General features: G+C 31.9%; 1 protein-coding gene across 1 annotated transcript; it reads left to right on the top strand.

Moving 5' to 3' along the window:
- Window positions 1-12777: 12777 nt before the first annotated feature.
- Window positions 12778-14701, top strand: LOC108999058 (putative cyclin-D6-1). Its single transcript, XM_018975851.2, has 6 exons — window positions 12778-13160; window positions 13308-13388; window positions 13504-13599; window positions 13677-13878; window positions 13978-14108; window positions 14201-14701. Exons 1-6 carry the CDS (start codon window positions 12984-12986, stop codon window positions 14441-14443), a joined length of 930 nt encoding a protein of 309 aa, XP_018831396.2. The 5' UTR covers window positions 12778-12983; the 3' UTR covers window positions 14444-14701.
- The last annotated feature ends 3178 nt before the right edge of the window (window positions 14702-17879 follow it).

The following is a 17879-nucleotide window of genomic DNA, read 5'->3' as shown; positions in this document are numbered from 1 at the left end:
ATGCATTTTTTGAGATGAAAAATTACGTCCCAAAAGGTCCGTCTCAAAAGGTTTTTAGAGATGAAATTTGAATTTCGTTTCAAAAATTACTTTTAGGAACGAATTCTGCCAAAACCGGTTGAAAGTGTTCGAACGAGAATATTCTTTTGGGACGAAACGTTTTTGTCCCAAAAAACCATTCGAATGGAACATGTATTGTTCGAACGGTCGGGCATCTATTCGAACTCAATCGAAATTTCATTTGAACGAGGCAAATTTATTAATAATGCTCGAATGGAGGGAGCGTTCGAAAAGTTCATATCTTTTCGAACAAATATATTTATGTTCGAGCAAAAATAATCTGATCTAACACGATTTATATATGTTCGAATTGAAAACATCTATTTGAACAGGTGGTTCAATATTTTTGTTCGAACAGTGTATGGTACATTCGAATGATGACAAATGTGTTTGAACAAGCTATTATTTGCTCGAATGTTCAAACATGAAGTTTGTTTTAATAGACAATTAATCTATTCGAACGGAATTGATAGTTCTCAAGTCATTTGAATGGTTTTGATTTGTAGTTTGACCGGAAGCTAAAATGCGTTTAAAGGGTAATAAATTGTAAATTACCATTCGAAATGGGTATTTTATGTTCAATCGGTACTCATGCTACAGCAAACTGTAAATTCAAATATGAGACTAATATTAAATATTGTAATTAAAACATCACATTTGTTTAAATGTTGCATCAAATCAGAATAATAAAAAGACAACTAAAGAAAATAAGTTTTAGGATTGTGGTAGCATATAGTTTTGGGACATCATTAATTACCACGGCTTAAACATTTTTTTGGGAGTGCATCTCCAACTTCTTCTGCATGTTTTGTTTTAATCCCACCTCTATATACACTGCCTGATCTAATTGAGTCAGCAATTCTCTTTGCTTTGACCTCAAATGTTCAAGCTCGAGCTTTGTTTTCTTTAATTCCCGAAAGTTGTTATTCGATCTAACTTGAGAAGAGGATGATGATGTTGAGGAAAGCTTCACGCAATGTCCTAAACCGCTCAGATATCCAGAACGTGGCCCAAGAACTTGAGAAAAGATCTGAACATCGTTCACAGATGATTCATTAGAGGAGCCGCAACAGTTTCCATAAGTGATACCATATTGTCCTATAAAAAAAAATCATTAGAGATAATATAAATAACAAAGATATTATTAGAGAATACAAATAAAAAACCTTAAACTTACAAAATTTGATTTTGTTTCAGGACTGGATCAAACACCATCACGATTTGTATGTAATTAGCATACAATTGAGTCAGATTATATTCAGTAGGACTTTCTTGTTCCGGCAAAAGGAAAATATATTTTATAACTTCAATCACAAATTTTGATATGTTAATATTTAACATGAGACTAGTACAATATTACCATTTTTTTTTATAGTCGATGAAAGAATCGAGAACCCATATGATGGTGTATCGTTAAGTTTGCTCTATTTGATTTATTGACAATACTCCGTTGCTATAAACAACATTATTACTATACTTGTTTAATGCATTTATCATATACTATAAAGAAAGATAGCAGCGAAATCACCTGATATGCGAGATATTCAAACAAATCACAAAACTTCTCCCATTCGTTTGGTAGCATGTCTTGGAATGGATTTTGGCGTGCCTCTGTTACACTACTAAACTTCTGATAGTGTGTATGACATCTATCTTTTTACCTTTGGAATGCATTGAACATCAGCTCCTTAACCGTTAATCGATCCTCTCGCCGACCAAAATTAAGTTCAAACTCATCATTAACAAAATTATAAACAATTAGTCCAAATACAATAAATTAACATGTTATACTTAATTGTTTTCTAAGTAACTTATTAGCCGACAATAATTTTTGATATGGTCTTTGACATCTAGGGGAACTTTAGCCCAGGAGGATGTAGTCATCATTACATATGTGTCAGTAAGGGTACTAACATAAGAAGTAAGTCAAGCTTTTGAATCTCCAGAGCCACTGGTGTGATCATCATAAATATCAATTTTAATTTTTTTCCTTTTTTTTACTTTCTCTATACAGACACCCCTAGTAGAACCTCGACCTTGACAATAGCTTAAAACAACTATATAGTAATTAAAGCACATAATATCAAAAAAAGTATTTTATTTTTAAAACATTATTGCTTAAATTATCACATAAAATCAAGTTGTTATGTAACATAACTTGTTCTGGATCTAGTGATGTTAATCCACCATTCATGGCAAGAACCAATTGGGGAGTCAGTAATAGATGGAGATGGCACATGAGTTGCTTTGCGTTTATGAGGCATATCTTTTTTAAACGATAGTAAATTATTATTCACAAAAATGTTATTATATTTATAATAACGATACTTTTACAAAAACAACTATCATTCACTATCATTCAGTTAACTCATGTTCTTCTGATAATCTACCTTCAATTACTTCTGGTTCAACATCTTTTCTAAGCAATAGAACCATGTCTTATTGGCTGAGATCAACAAATAGATTGATGTCTGATTCGTTTTATTGATATACTTCTTCATTTGTTGGACCATAAAATTCTTCATATTGTTCAATTGCCTCTAAAATGTAATTAAATATATTTCTTGGTACAAACTCTGTACTACTCACCATGGGTTTCTACACTCCGTTACTATATCTAATGTATTTCTGTTACTCGATGACCGTCACAAAAAAAACCTAAGTCATGGATAAACACTATCAAGGGTTTTTTCATATTCACTGCTTGTATTTTGATAAGATAGTTGGTCATATCTCAATCGATCATCTACATTGCATATATACTAAGTCTAAAACTCTCATGTTAGTCGAAATTTGACACATTTCCCTACAATTCTCCAAGTATGTTAGTCATAAAAAGTCTTCGGCCCAATCCACAGGCCAAGCAACTTACGGACCACACACCTGAAGCATAAAAGGAAAGATTGAAATAAAAATTCCAAAACTGACACATGAGTTTAGACTGAATATGTCTCCATATAGATGATAGAATCTCATACTGTCCACTTTGAAAATTTCAAGAGTTGTACCCAAATATTCTTTACGAACAATAGGGCAAAACTCTCAAACGGGTCTAAGGTTCAATTGAATATGAAAACAATATTGACATTGGATTTCTAACCAGTAAACCAAGTCTATTAATCATACTAGGGTTTTTTATGCAAATTATTTGGGTTCAAAATTAATATCTAGTTAGGTTTATGGTTTATATTTTCATTAGGGAAAATTAATCATATTATTTTAACTTGGGTATTTTATGGAAATAATTCAAACTATTTGGGTTCAAAATTAATATCTAATTAGGTTAATGGTTTATATTTTAATTAGGAAAAATTAATCATATTATTTTAATTTGGGTATTTCATGTAAATAACTGAAAGTATTTGGGTTCGAAATTAATATCCACTTGAGTTTATAGTTTATATTTTAATTAGGGCAAATTAATCATATTATTTTAATTTGAGTATTTTATGGAAATAATTCAAACTGTTTGGGTTCAAAATTAATATCTGATTAGGTTTATGGTTTATATTTTAATTAGGGCAAATTAATCATATTATTTTAATTTGTGTATTTTATGGAAATAATTCAAACTATTTTATGCAAATACACTAACATACCAACATATTTTCACAAATAATGCACTAACACACCAACATATTTTATGCAAATAAACTAATTAACATACCAACATATTTTAAAAAATACACTAACATACCAACATATTTTATGCAAATACACTAATTAACATACCAATATATTTTCGCAAATACACTAAAATACCAACATATATATTTTCACAAATACACTAACATACCAACATATTTTATGCAAATACACTAATTAACATACCAACATATTTTCACAAATACACTAATTAACATATCAACATATTTTCACAAATAAACTAACATGCCAACATAGTTTACGCAAATACACTAACTAACATACCAATATATTTTCACAAATATACTAACATACCAACATATTTTCACAAATACACTAACATACCAACATACTCCATTTTTTCACAAATCACACAATATACCCAAATACCTTATATTCCATTTTTTTCACAAATCACCATAATATTCTTCCCCAAATGTTTAACAAAACTTACCTTAAATTTGTGCAATCCAATAAATCTCCCCAAAACCTACATATGAGAGAAATCATAAATCAAATTTTATATTTTCTACATTAATTTGAAATACATAAATAAATTTGAAAAAAATACAAACCTCAACTTCTCCTTCACTATGAACCCACGAACAAATTTCTAGTCACTCTCTTTCTCTAGAATGTACTCTCTCTAACACACACACACTCTCTCTCTAGGATGTTGCCCCTCTCTCTCTACTACAAGCTTTCCACTGTTCAGTTGGAGATGAAGTGCATCGTGAATAGAAGACTGGAAGTATATGGTTTGAAATTCTTGAACATTGCGTTCGAACAGTTTTTTACCCCTTCGAATATGAAATTTTCACAATGGCACCTAATTTCGGCGTGCTTAATTCATCATTTATCCATTCAAATGCTTTACATATGCGTTCGAATGCAAATAACATAATATTCCCCAGAATATTTCCTTAAATGTAGGCAAAATTTTTCCGTATATGTGATCTCCCCTCAATAAGATTGGAGATTTCGTTCGAATAGTTAAATATGTCATTTGAACATTTTGATAATTACATTCGAATACTTTTAAAAACCATTCGATTCTAAATGTATGGTGTCCAAATGGTAGTATACCCGTTTGAACAAGAAAGTCTTAGGATGAGGCTTAGCTGCTCCGTGATTATATTATTTTATATTATATATATAATATAGTCAACATAATATACTAATATTATTATAGAGACCTAATATTATTATTATATATATATATAATATAGACATAAAATACAATAAGTGCACTTGGATTTTATTATAGTATAGTAAATAGTATAGTATATATTAGTATAATATATTATAATTACTATATATAGTATATTATAAGTACTAGATTCTATATTATAAGTACTATAGTAGTTATAATATACTATATTATATTATATTCTGGAAACTTCATGCATCTATTGTTCAAACGGAACAACTTCTGTTTGAACTATTAAAATACTTGTTCGAACGAAAAGTCCAGTTCGAGCAGATGAATTCATTCTAATAAACCGTTCGAACTTAAAAATACTAGTTCGAATGTGAATGTTTGAGGCATAAGACCCAGTTCGAATATCGAACTATTCATATTTTCACAAACCGTTAGAATACTCGCCTTCGTGAGCCGAAGTTTGCTACTAATCTCTGTCGTTCTACAACCGTTTTCTGCTGTCTAAGAGGTATGACTCACCTTCCTTGTCTATTTGGGTTGTTATTAGGATAAAAATAAGATGAAAATTGGGTCAGATTTTGAATCGAATCCAACCCCTTTTGTGACATTTCCTGTCTACCACACACAGCATTTGGCCATAGAAATGGAGTGAAGGCTTCACTCCATGTAAGTTTGTATGCTTAAAACCAAAGATTCTTGATGAATCGCTGGTTTTTTGGTTTGGTTCTGAGTCGACTCAGCCATGAAGCTTTATGGGTTAGCTCGTTTGAATGGCTTGAAAACAGTTCGAATAGTTTTTTATAAACAGACATTTTCCAGTTTGAACGTGGCACTATACATTTGAACTACAAAAATTGTGTTAATTACTAATTCGAATATATTTTTTCCGTTCGAACGGATAAGCATTAGTTTGAATGTTGTTAAATTATCATAATGATGGCCATATGATGATCTTGTTTGAATAATATTTTTATTTATTCGAATGTGTATAAACCGTTCGAACAAGTGTCGCTTTTGTTCGAATGGTTTTACTTAGCGTATAATTTTATCCGTTCGAATGGAATAAATTTATTTGAACGAGTTTATAACTAGTTTTCCGTTCGAATGCATAGTGCCACATTTGAACTTGAAAACTTCTATTTAGCAAAAACTATTCGAACAGTTTTCAAACCGTTCGAACAGACTAATCGAATAGGCTATCTTTTATTTCGAACAGTACTCAATATAATATTTTATAACTTTTTATTTTATTTATATTCATTGTCTATTTGTTTTATGAAAAGTGAATTAATGGCAATTATTGGAAGGAAACGTGGGAGAGAGGGCCAAACTAGAGGTGAAGCTAGTGAGCCAAGGAGGTTGGTACTGGTTGAGCAAGAGATCATTATAAAAGACTTCCTCGATTTTGTCTGGGATGGAGGAGCCTATTATCTATTATCAGCAATAGAGAATGGAGCCTGATCTGTCAACAGAGGGGGGTGGCCTATCCTGACATGGTGAGTGAGTTTTATTAGACCATAGGTAAAATAGAGGCTAACGAGGAGTTCTTCTCGTTCGTTATTCGGAGAGTGAGTATTACTATCTCAGCAGAAATTATCGCTCACTTTCTTGGGATCTTTTGTGAGCTTGGTGCATACTTTGCACTACAACCAGGTGCAGGGATAGATGGTGAGGATGCCATTGAGGATGAGGCTCCAACAAATAACGGCCCCACTTATGATGAGATTCGTTGGTTGATGCATGACAATTCGGCTCCTCCATATGATGGCAGCAAGGTGATCAAACAGGTTGATTGCATTGAATTTTTTTGAATGTTAAATTTGATTATCTCCCATAACATTGATTCGAGAAAACACAAGACTGACTTCGGCATGGAACGAGCTCGATTTATGTTACAGATAGCACGAGGAGAGCTGATTGGTCTGCCTCTATACTTCCTCATCCACATCCGATTTGACTCATGGTATTCTAGTAGAAGTAGTCTATCATATGCATCGATGATCTCTAATCTCCTAGTCCAATCAGGGGTCTGTGCTAATGACAAGGTAGAGACAACCACAGATCGGACCCCTTAACAAGATCACATTTAGGAAGAGCGAGGGCCACTTATGGAAGGCTCGCATTAATGTTCCAGTGGCACAAGATAGTGGCACGGAGCGTGTTCCAGCTTCTACTGATGCGGTGTTGATAGACATGCTACAGGGCTACTACCAAAGAGATGTGGTCCCTGCCCAAGTAGCATCGCACACTTTTGATGCAGGGACATGGAGAGGATTGTGGAGAGGATCACTGTACCCATCATGGCTCGACTGCAAGAGATTGCGGGACGCATTACTGTCATCCAAGAAGACCTGTATAATCTTACTCGGTAGTTTTATTTTTTATTTGAGCTTTTGTTCTGTTCCGAATGTTGTCGATTTAATTAATATATCGTTTTTATTTGTTATATATAGCTAGCTTGTTTCTTATAAAAAAATCATTTCCCTTGTTTTACTTTGCAGTGCATGATAATATAAAAAATGGCCTTCCCTAGAATGTCATTACTTTAACAAAAGTCAATAGTTAAATTTTAAATTAATTATATAAAATTCTTAAGACGACATGTATGATATATTTTAATTTATAATAAATAATAATAAATCCGTATAGGTAGATTTTTCATCTTTTGAAAATGATAATTAATAGACTCAAATAATACTTATTTTTAAAATATTTGAATGTCTTTCAATAAATTTCTATAATTAAACTTATTTCGATTTTCTACGCTACCGTTTAAATGCCTCTTATGACAATTTGAACAATTTACAACTCTGTTTGAACATAAAGTACCGTTCAAACTCTATAACAATCATCCCTGCCATATTTATTAATAACTTCCCACTAAAACTTCGTTTAAATGATTAAATATAGCGTTCAAACGGGTTCTAACTTTCACTGGGCAAAATTGTGTATACATTCCCACCACAACTATTATTCAAACAGTTATGGCAGCATTCGAATGTGAATTAAAATATTGTTCGAATGTGTATGGGAACGTTCGAATAGTATAACAACTATCACCGTCAAATTTATTTATAACTTCCCACCAAATACTTTGTTCAAATGATTAAATATCTCGTTCGAAAGGTTTCGACCTTTCCTCGGCACAATTATCTATACTTTACCGTCACGATTATTATTCGAACAATTATGTAACCGTTGGAATATGAATTATAATATTGTTCGAACATGTTTGTGAACGTTCGAACGCTTATTTTTAGACACTATAAGTGTTGTTCGAACAAATATTTGTTTGTTTGAACGAAGCTAAAACCACTTCTATATTTTGAGATGAAATTTAATTTTCACCCCATATAAATATTTTTAGGGACGAAAATTAATTTGTCGCTAAAAAATTTTGTCTTTAAAAATCAAAATTCTTTGTAATTTTGGGACAAATTAAGCGTGTGATTCATGTTTGTTGAAGTTTTGACCGATTAGAATTACTTTTTATTTTATATTTTTGGGTTTCAAGTGAGATGATGGCAATAAATTATCACCATGTTATTAGATTTAAATCCCTAGAATTCTTGATCGAACTCTAGAGCTTATAATCACTACAAGAAAAATAAAGATTTGTGACAAGTTATTTACAATAAAAATGATTGTTTGTTATGAAAATAGAAACATTTTAGCTGGAATGAGATATACACATAGAATAAAATATATCATAACATTTATATATAAGTTTATAGCTACTCCATATGTTTATTATATATTTTTCTCTCGCAGTCCTAGACTCTAGATTAATTCGATCAAGAATTCGAAGAGATCATCCCTATGGCATGTTAGCTAGCTAGCTATATACACATTTACACATAATGATGTCTAGTAATTGCTTGTGCCACAGATACATGGGGTCAGCTCATGCATGAGCTTGTTGTAACCTGCAGCTAGGTTTTGCTATGTTCTTAGACAGGCATGCATGCAGCTTGAATTATCAAGAAAGACTACGCGTGAGGGGAGGACTTCTCAGAATGAACATATAGCCTTGGTCCCCCTCAAAAAATTATCAAGCTGATGACACTGTACCACCATTTACTGGGGCCTTGCTAGTCTAACTAGCACCATTCAATTTCATCATTTATATCTACGTCCCATCATTTAAATATTATGTGTGAAAAGCAAGCAAATTAATTAAGTTCTCCAGTTCTATTTTCAAAAGGAAGATTTTTCCTTAAAAATGCCTATGTACGCAGCAGTCTTCTCCTTTTTTGGTGCACAGGCAACTTTTGTTATTCATCAATGAAACCGAGTTAATCTAACAGCTAGCTCATGTTCTTGAGAAAATAATTCAATTAATTTAAGAAAAATAAATTAAAAGAATATATATATAAAAAAAAAAAAGATATAGTATATGGTGATGATAAATAACAAAGCTCGACATAAAAATAAATGTAGTCTAATTCCATAATGACGATCATGCATTACAAAACAAAAGAAATAATCCTGTCTAGCATCATGTGGAAAAAAGAGTGTGTTATTTAATAGAGGGACATACACCGTAGCTGTCACCCCTGCCATGACAAGGAAACACCAGCAATACATGTTGTATCTTTTCAATTTATGATTTGTGTAGTCTTCTGTTCAAATTGTTTGTATGGTTTGTCCTTCTATTGTAGATATTCTAGCTACTTGTCTTTGCCCCCACACCCCGACATACTCGTGGCCGGACACACTTTTTGGGTTTGGTTTTTTGTTTTTACCATATTAGTGTTGCACTTTCGCCCTTTTTAGTTTTATTATTTTAGTTATTGGGTTTGCTCAAGCTAATATTATTTTATTACTTTATAAAAATGTTATAAGGGAATGGCCATAACCTGTCTTCATAGTCAGAATATATTTAGATATTAAGATGAGTTAAATTAAATTATAAAAAATAATATTTTACAGATTTCATTGATATGAATTTGACTTTTTTAAGTTAAGATAAGTTTAATTTTTTAAATTAAAATATATCAAATACGTAATATGAATTTAATTCTTTTATGAAAAATTAAAAAAATAATAACAAAATTTATAAATAATTAGTTTAAAATAAATTTAATTTAATTCAAGAACCAAACAAACCTTATTCAATTAGAAGTATACCTCAAGCAAATCCAAGGAGTAAAATTATAATAATTTTTAAGATGTGCTTACTGCTTACAACTCATTGATTTCTGAATGATCAAGATGGTGATCTTTCTGGGATCCCGAAACAACTCAGTAGTCCGCCTCAGTAAGGAACTTTCTACGAATCCGAGACTGGTGGGATTTGCTGGATGCCATAGTTTCTGTCTTTATAGAACAATATTCTCGATTATATATAAGCTAATGACTTGTGCCTGGATTGTTATCATTCAAATACGATTTAAATATTTAAAATTATCACGTCTCATTTTAATATTTAAATATAAATATTTTTTATTTTTTAATTTTTAATTTTTATAATTTTCTTAAATTTTCAAATAAAATATAAAAAATAATTTAATTTTTTCAAATATTTAAATAAAAATTATATTATAACAGTCTTTTAACTTATAATTTTTTTATTTAATTTTTTTTCTCATTATCTAAAATTTTATAAAAATCTTAACTTAAATTATTTAATTACTATTTATAAAATATTTCATTACTATTCATAAATTTATAATCTTATATATAGGAAACGCTACGGAGGAAAACTACAAACACTTGTTGAAAAATGAAAGGTCTGCTGGACCCAATTGAGCATTTTGTCACTCAAACATGTGAGTCACATTGTACGATCTCCCTCTCGGGTATGAAAGCTCCGGATGGCCCCAGTGATAGAGCTTAACGTAGCTGAAGGTTCCCCACCTCTATGAATATAAGCTTGACATGGAACCTAGCTACCTTATCTGTTAGTAGTACTGGTGTGAACCATGTTTTACATTGTCAATGTAATTAATAACCTGACCAGATTCTCATCAACTGGTATTAATACTGTTACGTTTGGTTATATATTTTAAATGAAATGAGATATAATATTTTTTTAAAAATTAAATAAAATATTATTAAAATATAATTTTTATTTTAAAATTAAAAAAAATTGAATTCTTTATTATATTTTGTTTAAAATTATAAAAAAATTATAATAATAAAATGAGATAAGATAAGATAAAATATTTTATATATCCAAATCGAGCCCGACTCGTGACATCACATGCTATCTTTTCATGGATAACGCAAACAAGAAAAGTCATTGTAAATGGCAGGCAAAGATGTGATTCATTTTACCATTATTGAATGAATAAGTGGATTCAGATTAATTCTCTAGAGTTTAAGGTTTAAGAATGGGTGAATATATATATATATATATATAGGATTTAGCTAATGTGTATAAGAGATATAGGAGATGATCCAATTGCTTGAAAAGTTGAGGTTGATTATTAGAGAAAAAATTCAAATCTCTTTAAGAGTTCCGGTATAAAGAGTGAGACAGATAGAGAAAATAAGTCTTATATACAGTACTTATAATTGTCCAATGAATTTAATTTTCAGAAAAAATTAAATACTCAATAAAAGCTTGACTTAATATGTCTATGTCTCTACTTTATGGATCCAAATCTAGAGGGGGGGAAAAGGGTGAAACAATAGGCCTAAGAGAGCCTATAAGCGTTGCATTGTATTGCATTCCCTTTCTTTATGGCTGAATTCATGGGCGTAATTCAATGAACTTTTTTGGTCCTAAACACGAAAGCTTCATGCAATATCAGTTATGGCAATGCAAAGGGGCTAGCTAGAATCTGATACATATGCAATTAAATAGTCGGACAAGGAGGAATGAGAGAAGGTGGCAGTAAAAGCCGGTGTGCCAGCTGCTACATGGATGCAAGATTTGTACCTAGTGATGGATTTATCGGTGTGCCTCTCAATCTATGCCAGCGCTTATCTCGGACCAGAGGAAAGATATATACCACAACTGTCTCTACCATTTAGCCTCTCTCTCTCTCTCTCTCTCTCTCTCTCTCTGTGTTTGTGTTGTGTGTGTGTTAAGGGACCACTTGTTCTTCTGCAAGAGACTAGATCTATTTTTTTTTCTTATCAAAACCACCCCTGATTTCAATCTCTGTTCAGCTGCAATAGTCATTCAGTCGTGCCACCAGCTAGTATACTTTTATCAACAAAGGCTTCCCTCTCAGCATTAATAGGCTCTAGAGTGTTGTTGTACCTGTACATGAAATTGTGACAATTCAAGGTCAATATATAATAAGAAAAAATATAAGATAGACATATAAAATTAGTCTTATAACATTTATAATATTTCCCACTTAAAGTCTTAGGATTTGTTTATTTTCAGAGATGAGATGAAATGAGTTGATATTAAAGTTAAAAAGTTGAATAAAGTATTGTTATAATATATTTTTTAATATTATTTTTATTTTGAGATTTAAAAAAGTTGAATTGTTTATTTTATTTTGTATTAGAAGTTAGAAAATTTATAATAATGAGATGAAATGAGATAAGATGTTTTCTGAAAATAAAAAAAAAACCTAATTGCTTCTAAATAATATTTAAAAATTTATGAACCAAAGTGGTTCTATTTTAGATTAATCAGTTGGCTGAAGATTGATTGAATTCACTAAACAACAAACATTCAGAGTTGTCAATGTCCATAAGAAATCAAAGTTTTCTTTAAGTTATAGTTCTTGAATTTTGTTCACAAATACCTTCAATGTCAAGAAAATTACTGGAAATCTTTCCAATTTATCACACCAATTAACTTTTGACAAGTACATTTCTTTAACACTTTATTTTTTATTATTATTATTATTATTATTATTATTATAGAGTGGGACAATGGGATCAAGATTGTTACATAAAGTAAATGCAGCAGTGGAAAGGACTGAAACTGAGAAGTGCAGCAGACGACTTGCAGAGCTTCTTTTTTAAACACAGAAAGCGAAGCTTCTCTTTTTCCTCGTTATTAGTACTCACTTGGCCTCAATTCTTTCCTACTCCCTTTCCCCTTGGCTCTTTGCAGTCTCAGAACCCACACAGATACACGTAAAAAACACTCCCTCGTCCCTCCCCCGAGGAATAAAAAAAACGAAGAAAGAGAACAGAGAGAGGGATGGAGTTTGAGCTTGAAGACCCACTAACAAGCTTCCAAGAGCATCAATCTGATGCTATCCCAGATCTCTTCGCCTCTGAATCTGATCACATGCAATCGCAGGAATTCTTAAGCAGTTTTAAAACCAGCGATTTCCACGTTTCTTTCCGCCGCGAAGCCATTTCTTATATCTTGCAGGTAATCACGGCCACCACCGTAGATATATATATATATATATATATATATATATAATGTATATGTATGTCATAGATTCAGAAACCAAGATTTTCTCGTTATATATAGTCTTGTGCTTTATTGTAAATTGATTCTACTTCACAAGCGCAGCGTTCCCGCAACATGGACCCGTTCATACCCTACCTTGCTATCAATTACACGAATCGGTTCATTTCAAAGCAAGACATCCCGGTAAATGAACAATCTGGTTCTGAATCTCCATCATATTTTATTTTCATTTATATTCCTATACATGATGGAAATCAAGAGCATTAATGGTGTAAAATATCTGAACCCCATTATGCAGCAGGAAAAGCCGTGGATGCTGAGACTCCTCGCATTGTCGTGCCTCTCTCTTGCTGCGAAGATGAAGAGCATTCCCTTCCTGCCCTCTGATTTCAAGGTAAAAGAATGTTTGATGTGAACTGTTTTACTCAAAAGGAACTATATTTTGCAATTAATCCTTAAACAATATAACAGGGAGAGAAGGATTGCTGCTTTGAGACGCAGGCAATAAATAAGATGGAACTTCTAATACTTGACGCTCTGGATTGGCGAATGAGATCATTGACACCTTTCCCATTTCTGTACTTCTTTCTATCCATTTTCCAACTCAAAGACCCACCATTGAGACAAGCTCTCAAACTTCGAGCAATAGAGATCATCTTCCAATCCCATAATGGTGCTAACTCTCTTATAGTCATGCTCCTATTCTTTACTTCTTTACAATTTTCTGTTGAATAAAGCTCATCATGTGGTTATGTTCATGATTTCATCACAGAAATTGAGCTTTTAAAGCACAAACCCTCGATAATTGCGGCATCCGCGCTTCTTTCTGCTTCATATGAGCTGTTCCCATTGCAATTCCCTTCTTTTAAAGCTTCGATTTTGACTTGTAAATACGTAAATAAAGTAAGTGAAAATAAATTTTTTAATATTTTGTTATCTATTTGTCAACGTTATCTCGTTCTTCCATGCTTATAACTCAAGGCTGTGGGTTGTAGGAGAACTTGATGAAATGCTTCAACGGTATGCAAGAAATGGTGGTTGAAGTGGAAAGGTGCGAGTCAACGTTAGATACGGTGGCGAGCACAAGGACCCCAGTGAGCGTGTTGGACCGCGGTTGCACCCATTGGGAATGCGAGAATATCAACAACATGAGTAACAACACTGTGGGGACAGAAAATAGAGACACCAAGCGGCGGAAATTGAATGCATGGTGTCTGCTTCAAGATAACGCAGATTAAGCAGAGCTGATCAGACTGAGGATAATAAATTCACTGGTGGAGCCCTCTGTACTACTCTGTTCTGAAAAAAAAAAAAAACCAGAACAAAAAGGAGAAGGAACGGTGAGGCTCGTTCCCCAAAAAATAGAAGAATATTCTCAAATGGTTCTTGGGGTTTTATCTGTGGACTGGTTAGCTAGAAGGCATTTGACAGAGACCATATTTTAAAATTGAATATTCTTGGAATGGGTGGAATATAATATCACTAATGATTTTCTATTGGGGAAAATTAAAATAAGAGAGAAAAAAAAAATGGTAATGATTTTCATCTTGAGAAGGCAATACCCAAATGCACGTCCTGGTTAAAGAGAGAGTAATTCTACATATAACTGTGAAGTACGTAATCGCTTTGAAAAAGAATAGGGTTTACTATTAAAAAATTAATTTTTTTCATGTAGGTTTCATATTTTATTCATTTTTTTCAAAACGATTACGTGACGGTTACGTAATTCATAATTGTAAGTATCTTTTCTCTAAAGAGAAATGTATAAAAACTGGGAGAAGAGAGGAACAGCGTTGCATACACGCAGCTCTCTCACCGATATCAAAGTGAAGAGAGAGAAATTATGGTTGTTGCCTCCTGATGAGGGGTTGCACTTGTACTTGCACTGGTCCTCCACAAATAATCTTTGGTAAATTCTCTTCGACAGAACATAATTCCAACGTGAACATATTCTTGACAAAGAATTTTTCTAAATTGCATCTCAAGGAAAAACTTGTCCATTTGATCAATGACCTCGTGAGTGTGAAGGTAGAGTTTCGAATTTAAGGCATCCAGTTTAATACAATTCCTTGGGATTGTGAACTTATGGGCTTGAATGCAATTGGGAGTAAGAGACGCGGATTATCCATTTATTGGGTTTTGGTCTTGCTTTGCTATTATCACATATTTAACTATTAGATCTCAAAATATCATCACAATAGATTAGCTAAATATTTAAATTTTAGCTACAGTAAACACCAAAAATTTTCAAATTTGTTAATTCCGATAAATACACCAAATGTATTTTTATTATTTATTTATTTCTCTGCTTTCATATCTATTTTTAAGTTGAATGAAAGTAATATTACCATGTGATATTTAGGGGGCACGGCTTTAAGTAAATTAACTATTTTCAAGTAAATATCTATTTTCTAACTATTAATGCACAGCTTTAGTTTACTCAAAAAAAAAAAAAAACCATTAATGCACAGCTCATGTGCTAGGGGGCCTCGAATGGTACCAAACCTTCTCTTTTTTGTTTAGAATATGATTACTAATTAATATAATTTAATTAGAATATGATTACTAATTAATATATAATAGGTAGAATGAAAAAATATGATAAAATTAAATAAATTAATAATTAAAAAAATTAAATATTTTTTAATTATTAATTACTCATTACTATATAATAAATAAATAGATAATCTAATATGGGGGTTTGATGTGAATAGTCAAAGTTAAATTCATCTTATATTATTTTATTATTATATAAAGAAAAAATAGCTATTAAAATGTGGGGACAAATGGAATAAACAAAAGCCAAATTCATTTAACATTCATCAAAAGTGTCCTTTAGTATTGACTAATCCATTGAGGATGCTCTAAGCTACAAAGAAAACGTTTTCCTTTGGCTTTAAAAGTTGACATACTTTCATATAATTTCCAGACTCTATTTTTAATCAAATAAGGGATACAAATTTTAAGATAGTAAGATGAAATGAGATAGTTTTAGATGAAAGTTAAATAAAATATTATTAAAATATTAGTTTTTAATATTATTATTGTTTTAAAATTTGAAATTGTTCTAGTATCTAAATGAGGCCTAAGTCATATAATACTCGAAATTAGGAGACCAAGTGCCAAAGGAATACATTGCTGGTTTGGTTACACAAAATCAAACTATTTAATCTCATCTTATCTCATATAATCATTACAACTTTCTCAAACTTACACACAAAATATAATAAATAATTTAACTTTTTCAAATCTCAAAACAAAAATAATATTATAACAATATTTTCTTTAACTTTTAACAAAACATCTCATCTCATCTGAACTGCGTAACCAAACGAGACAAACTCGGTTTGGATTGAGAGTTAATCTTAACTCATCTTATCTCATCATTACAACTTTTATAAATTTTTATATAAAATATAATAAACAATTTAATTTTTTCAAATCCCAAAATAATAATAATATTAAAAAATTATATTCTAACAATATTTTACACTTTCAATCTCAACTCATCTCATCTCATCTCAACTCACTATCTAAACCTAATTGAGTTAACGACTTTGTGAGTCCTACTACCTACTCTCTTTTTTTTTTATGTTTTTTTTTTTTAATCAAACATATACTTCCTTCATTGATACCAAAATCAATCATTACAATGTTTTTCCACAAGTATATCATTAGCAATTTCTATTGGACTATCCTCTATCCATATCCTTTCATCAGAAAAATTAAGAGTCAACCTTGCTAGTTTGTGCGCTGTGTTGTTTGCTTCTCTATAAACAAAACGTATACCCCTCCTCATAACTCTCATTCATAACTCTCCTCATAACTCTCATTCATAACTCTCCTCACATCATCAATAATACAACCATACTTAGCCCTTATCTCTTCCCCACTCTTGTAGCATTCACTATTAATAATGAGTCCCCCACCAGCAAAACATCTGATAATCCCAATTCAGTACATAAAATTACTGCCCTCCTTAAACCCAGAGCTTCAGCTATATTTGGGTTACTATTATGAGCAAATTTGGAATAGAGGCAAGCAAGTACCTCTTCATTTGAGTCCCTGACAGCCACTCCAATTCCTACTCTATTAGTCTTGACATCCACAGCATCATCCCAATTTGCTTTCACCACCCTTTCCTCAAGTTTTTCCCATTTAGTCAACGATCTCACACTGTTTCGTACTTCTTCATTCAGGGGGTTCGAGGGGATGTGCCCCATGAAACAGGGGGTTCGGGGGGAGGATCCCCCTGAAACAAGTTAATAAAAAATATATGAATTAATTCCAGGAAGTAACACTCATAACATGCGACTCAACAATCAGGAACTGAAGTGACTCATAGGTATGAGGCACGAACGCTCTCGCAAGATTCCAGTGAATGAGTTATGAGCAGCCTTCTTCCTTAACTTTAACTGAAAGGAACGGTAACAAAGGAGTTCGAGTTCTCTTTTCAACCCAGGTAACTGACATATCTACAAGTCGTCTCAGTTGTTGTTGTTGTAGTAGTTCGAGTTCCGCTGTCAGTTTGTGCAGTAGTAGTCTCTCCCCCGAGGGGAGACGGAAGAGGGGGAAACACTTTCTCTCAGCTAATCTTATCTGTAAGCTTATTCCTATTGAAGCTTTGAAGTTATTCGTCTTTCCTTTCCTAAACATAAGGGGATTCAAAAAGGG

This window comes from Juglans regia, chromosome 3 (genome assembly GCF_001411555.2).
Source record: "Juglans regia cultivar Chandler chromosome 3, Walnut 2.0, whole genome shotgun sequence".
Classification (NCBI taxonomy): Eukaryota; Viridiplantae; Streptophyta; class Magnoliopsida; order Fagales; family Juglandaceae; genus Juglans; species Juglans regia.
Note: the sequence above shows the minus strand (reverse complement) of the source record. Positions and strands in the feature narration are given on the sequence as shown.

Coding starts and splice junctions, on each gene's coding strand:
- LOC108999058 (XM_018975851.2), top strand. CDS start 12,984: ATGGAGTTTGAGCTTGAAGACCCACTAACAAGCTTCCAAGAGCATCAA. Junction 13,600..13,676: donor TCCTGCCCTCTGATTTCAAG/GTAAAAGAATGT, acceptor ACAATATAACAG/GGAGAGAAGGATTGCTGCTT. Junction 13,879..13,977: donor CATCTTCCAATCCCATAATG/GTGCTAACTCTC, acceptor ATTTCATCACAG/AAATTGAGCTTTTAAAGCAC.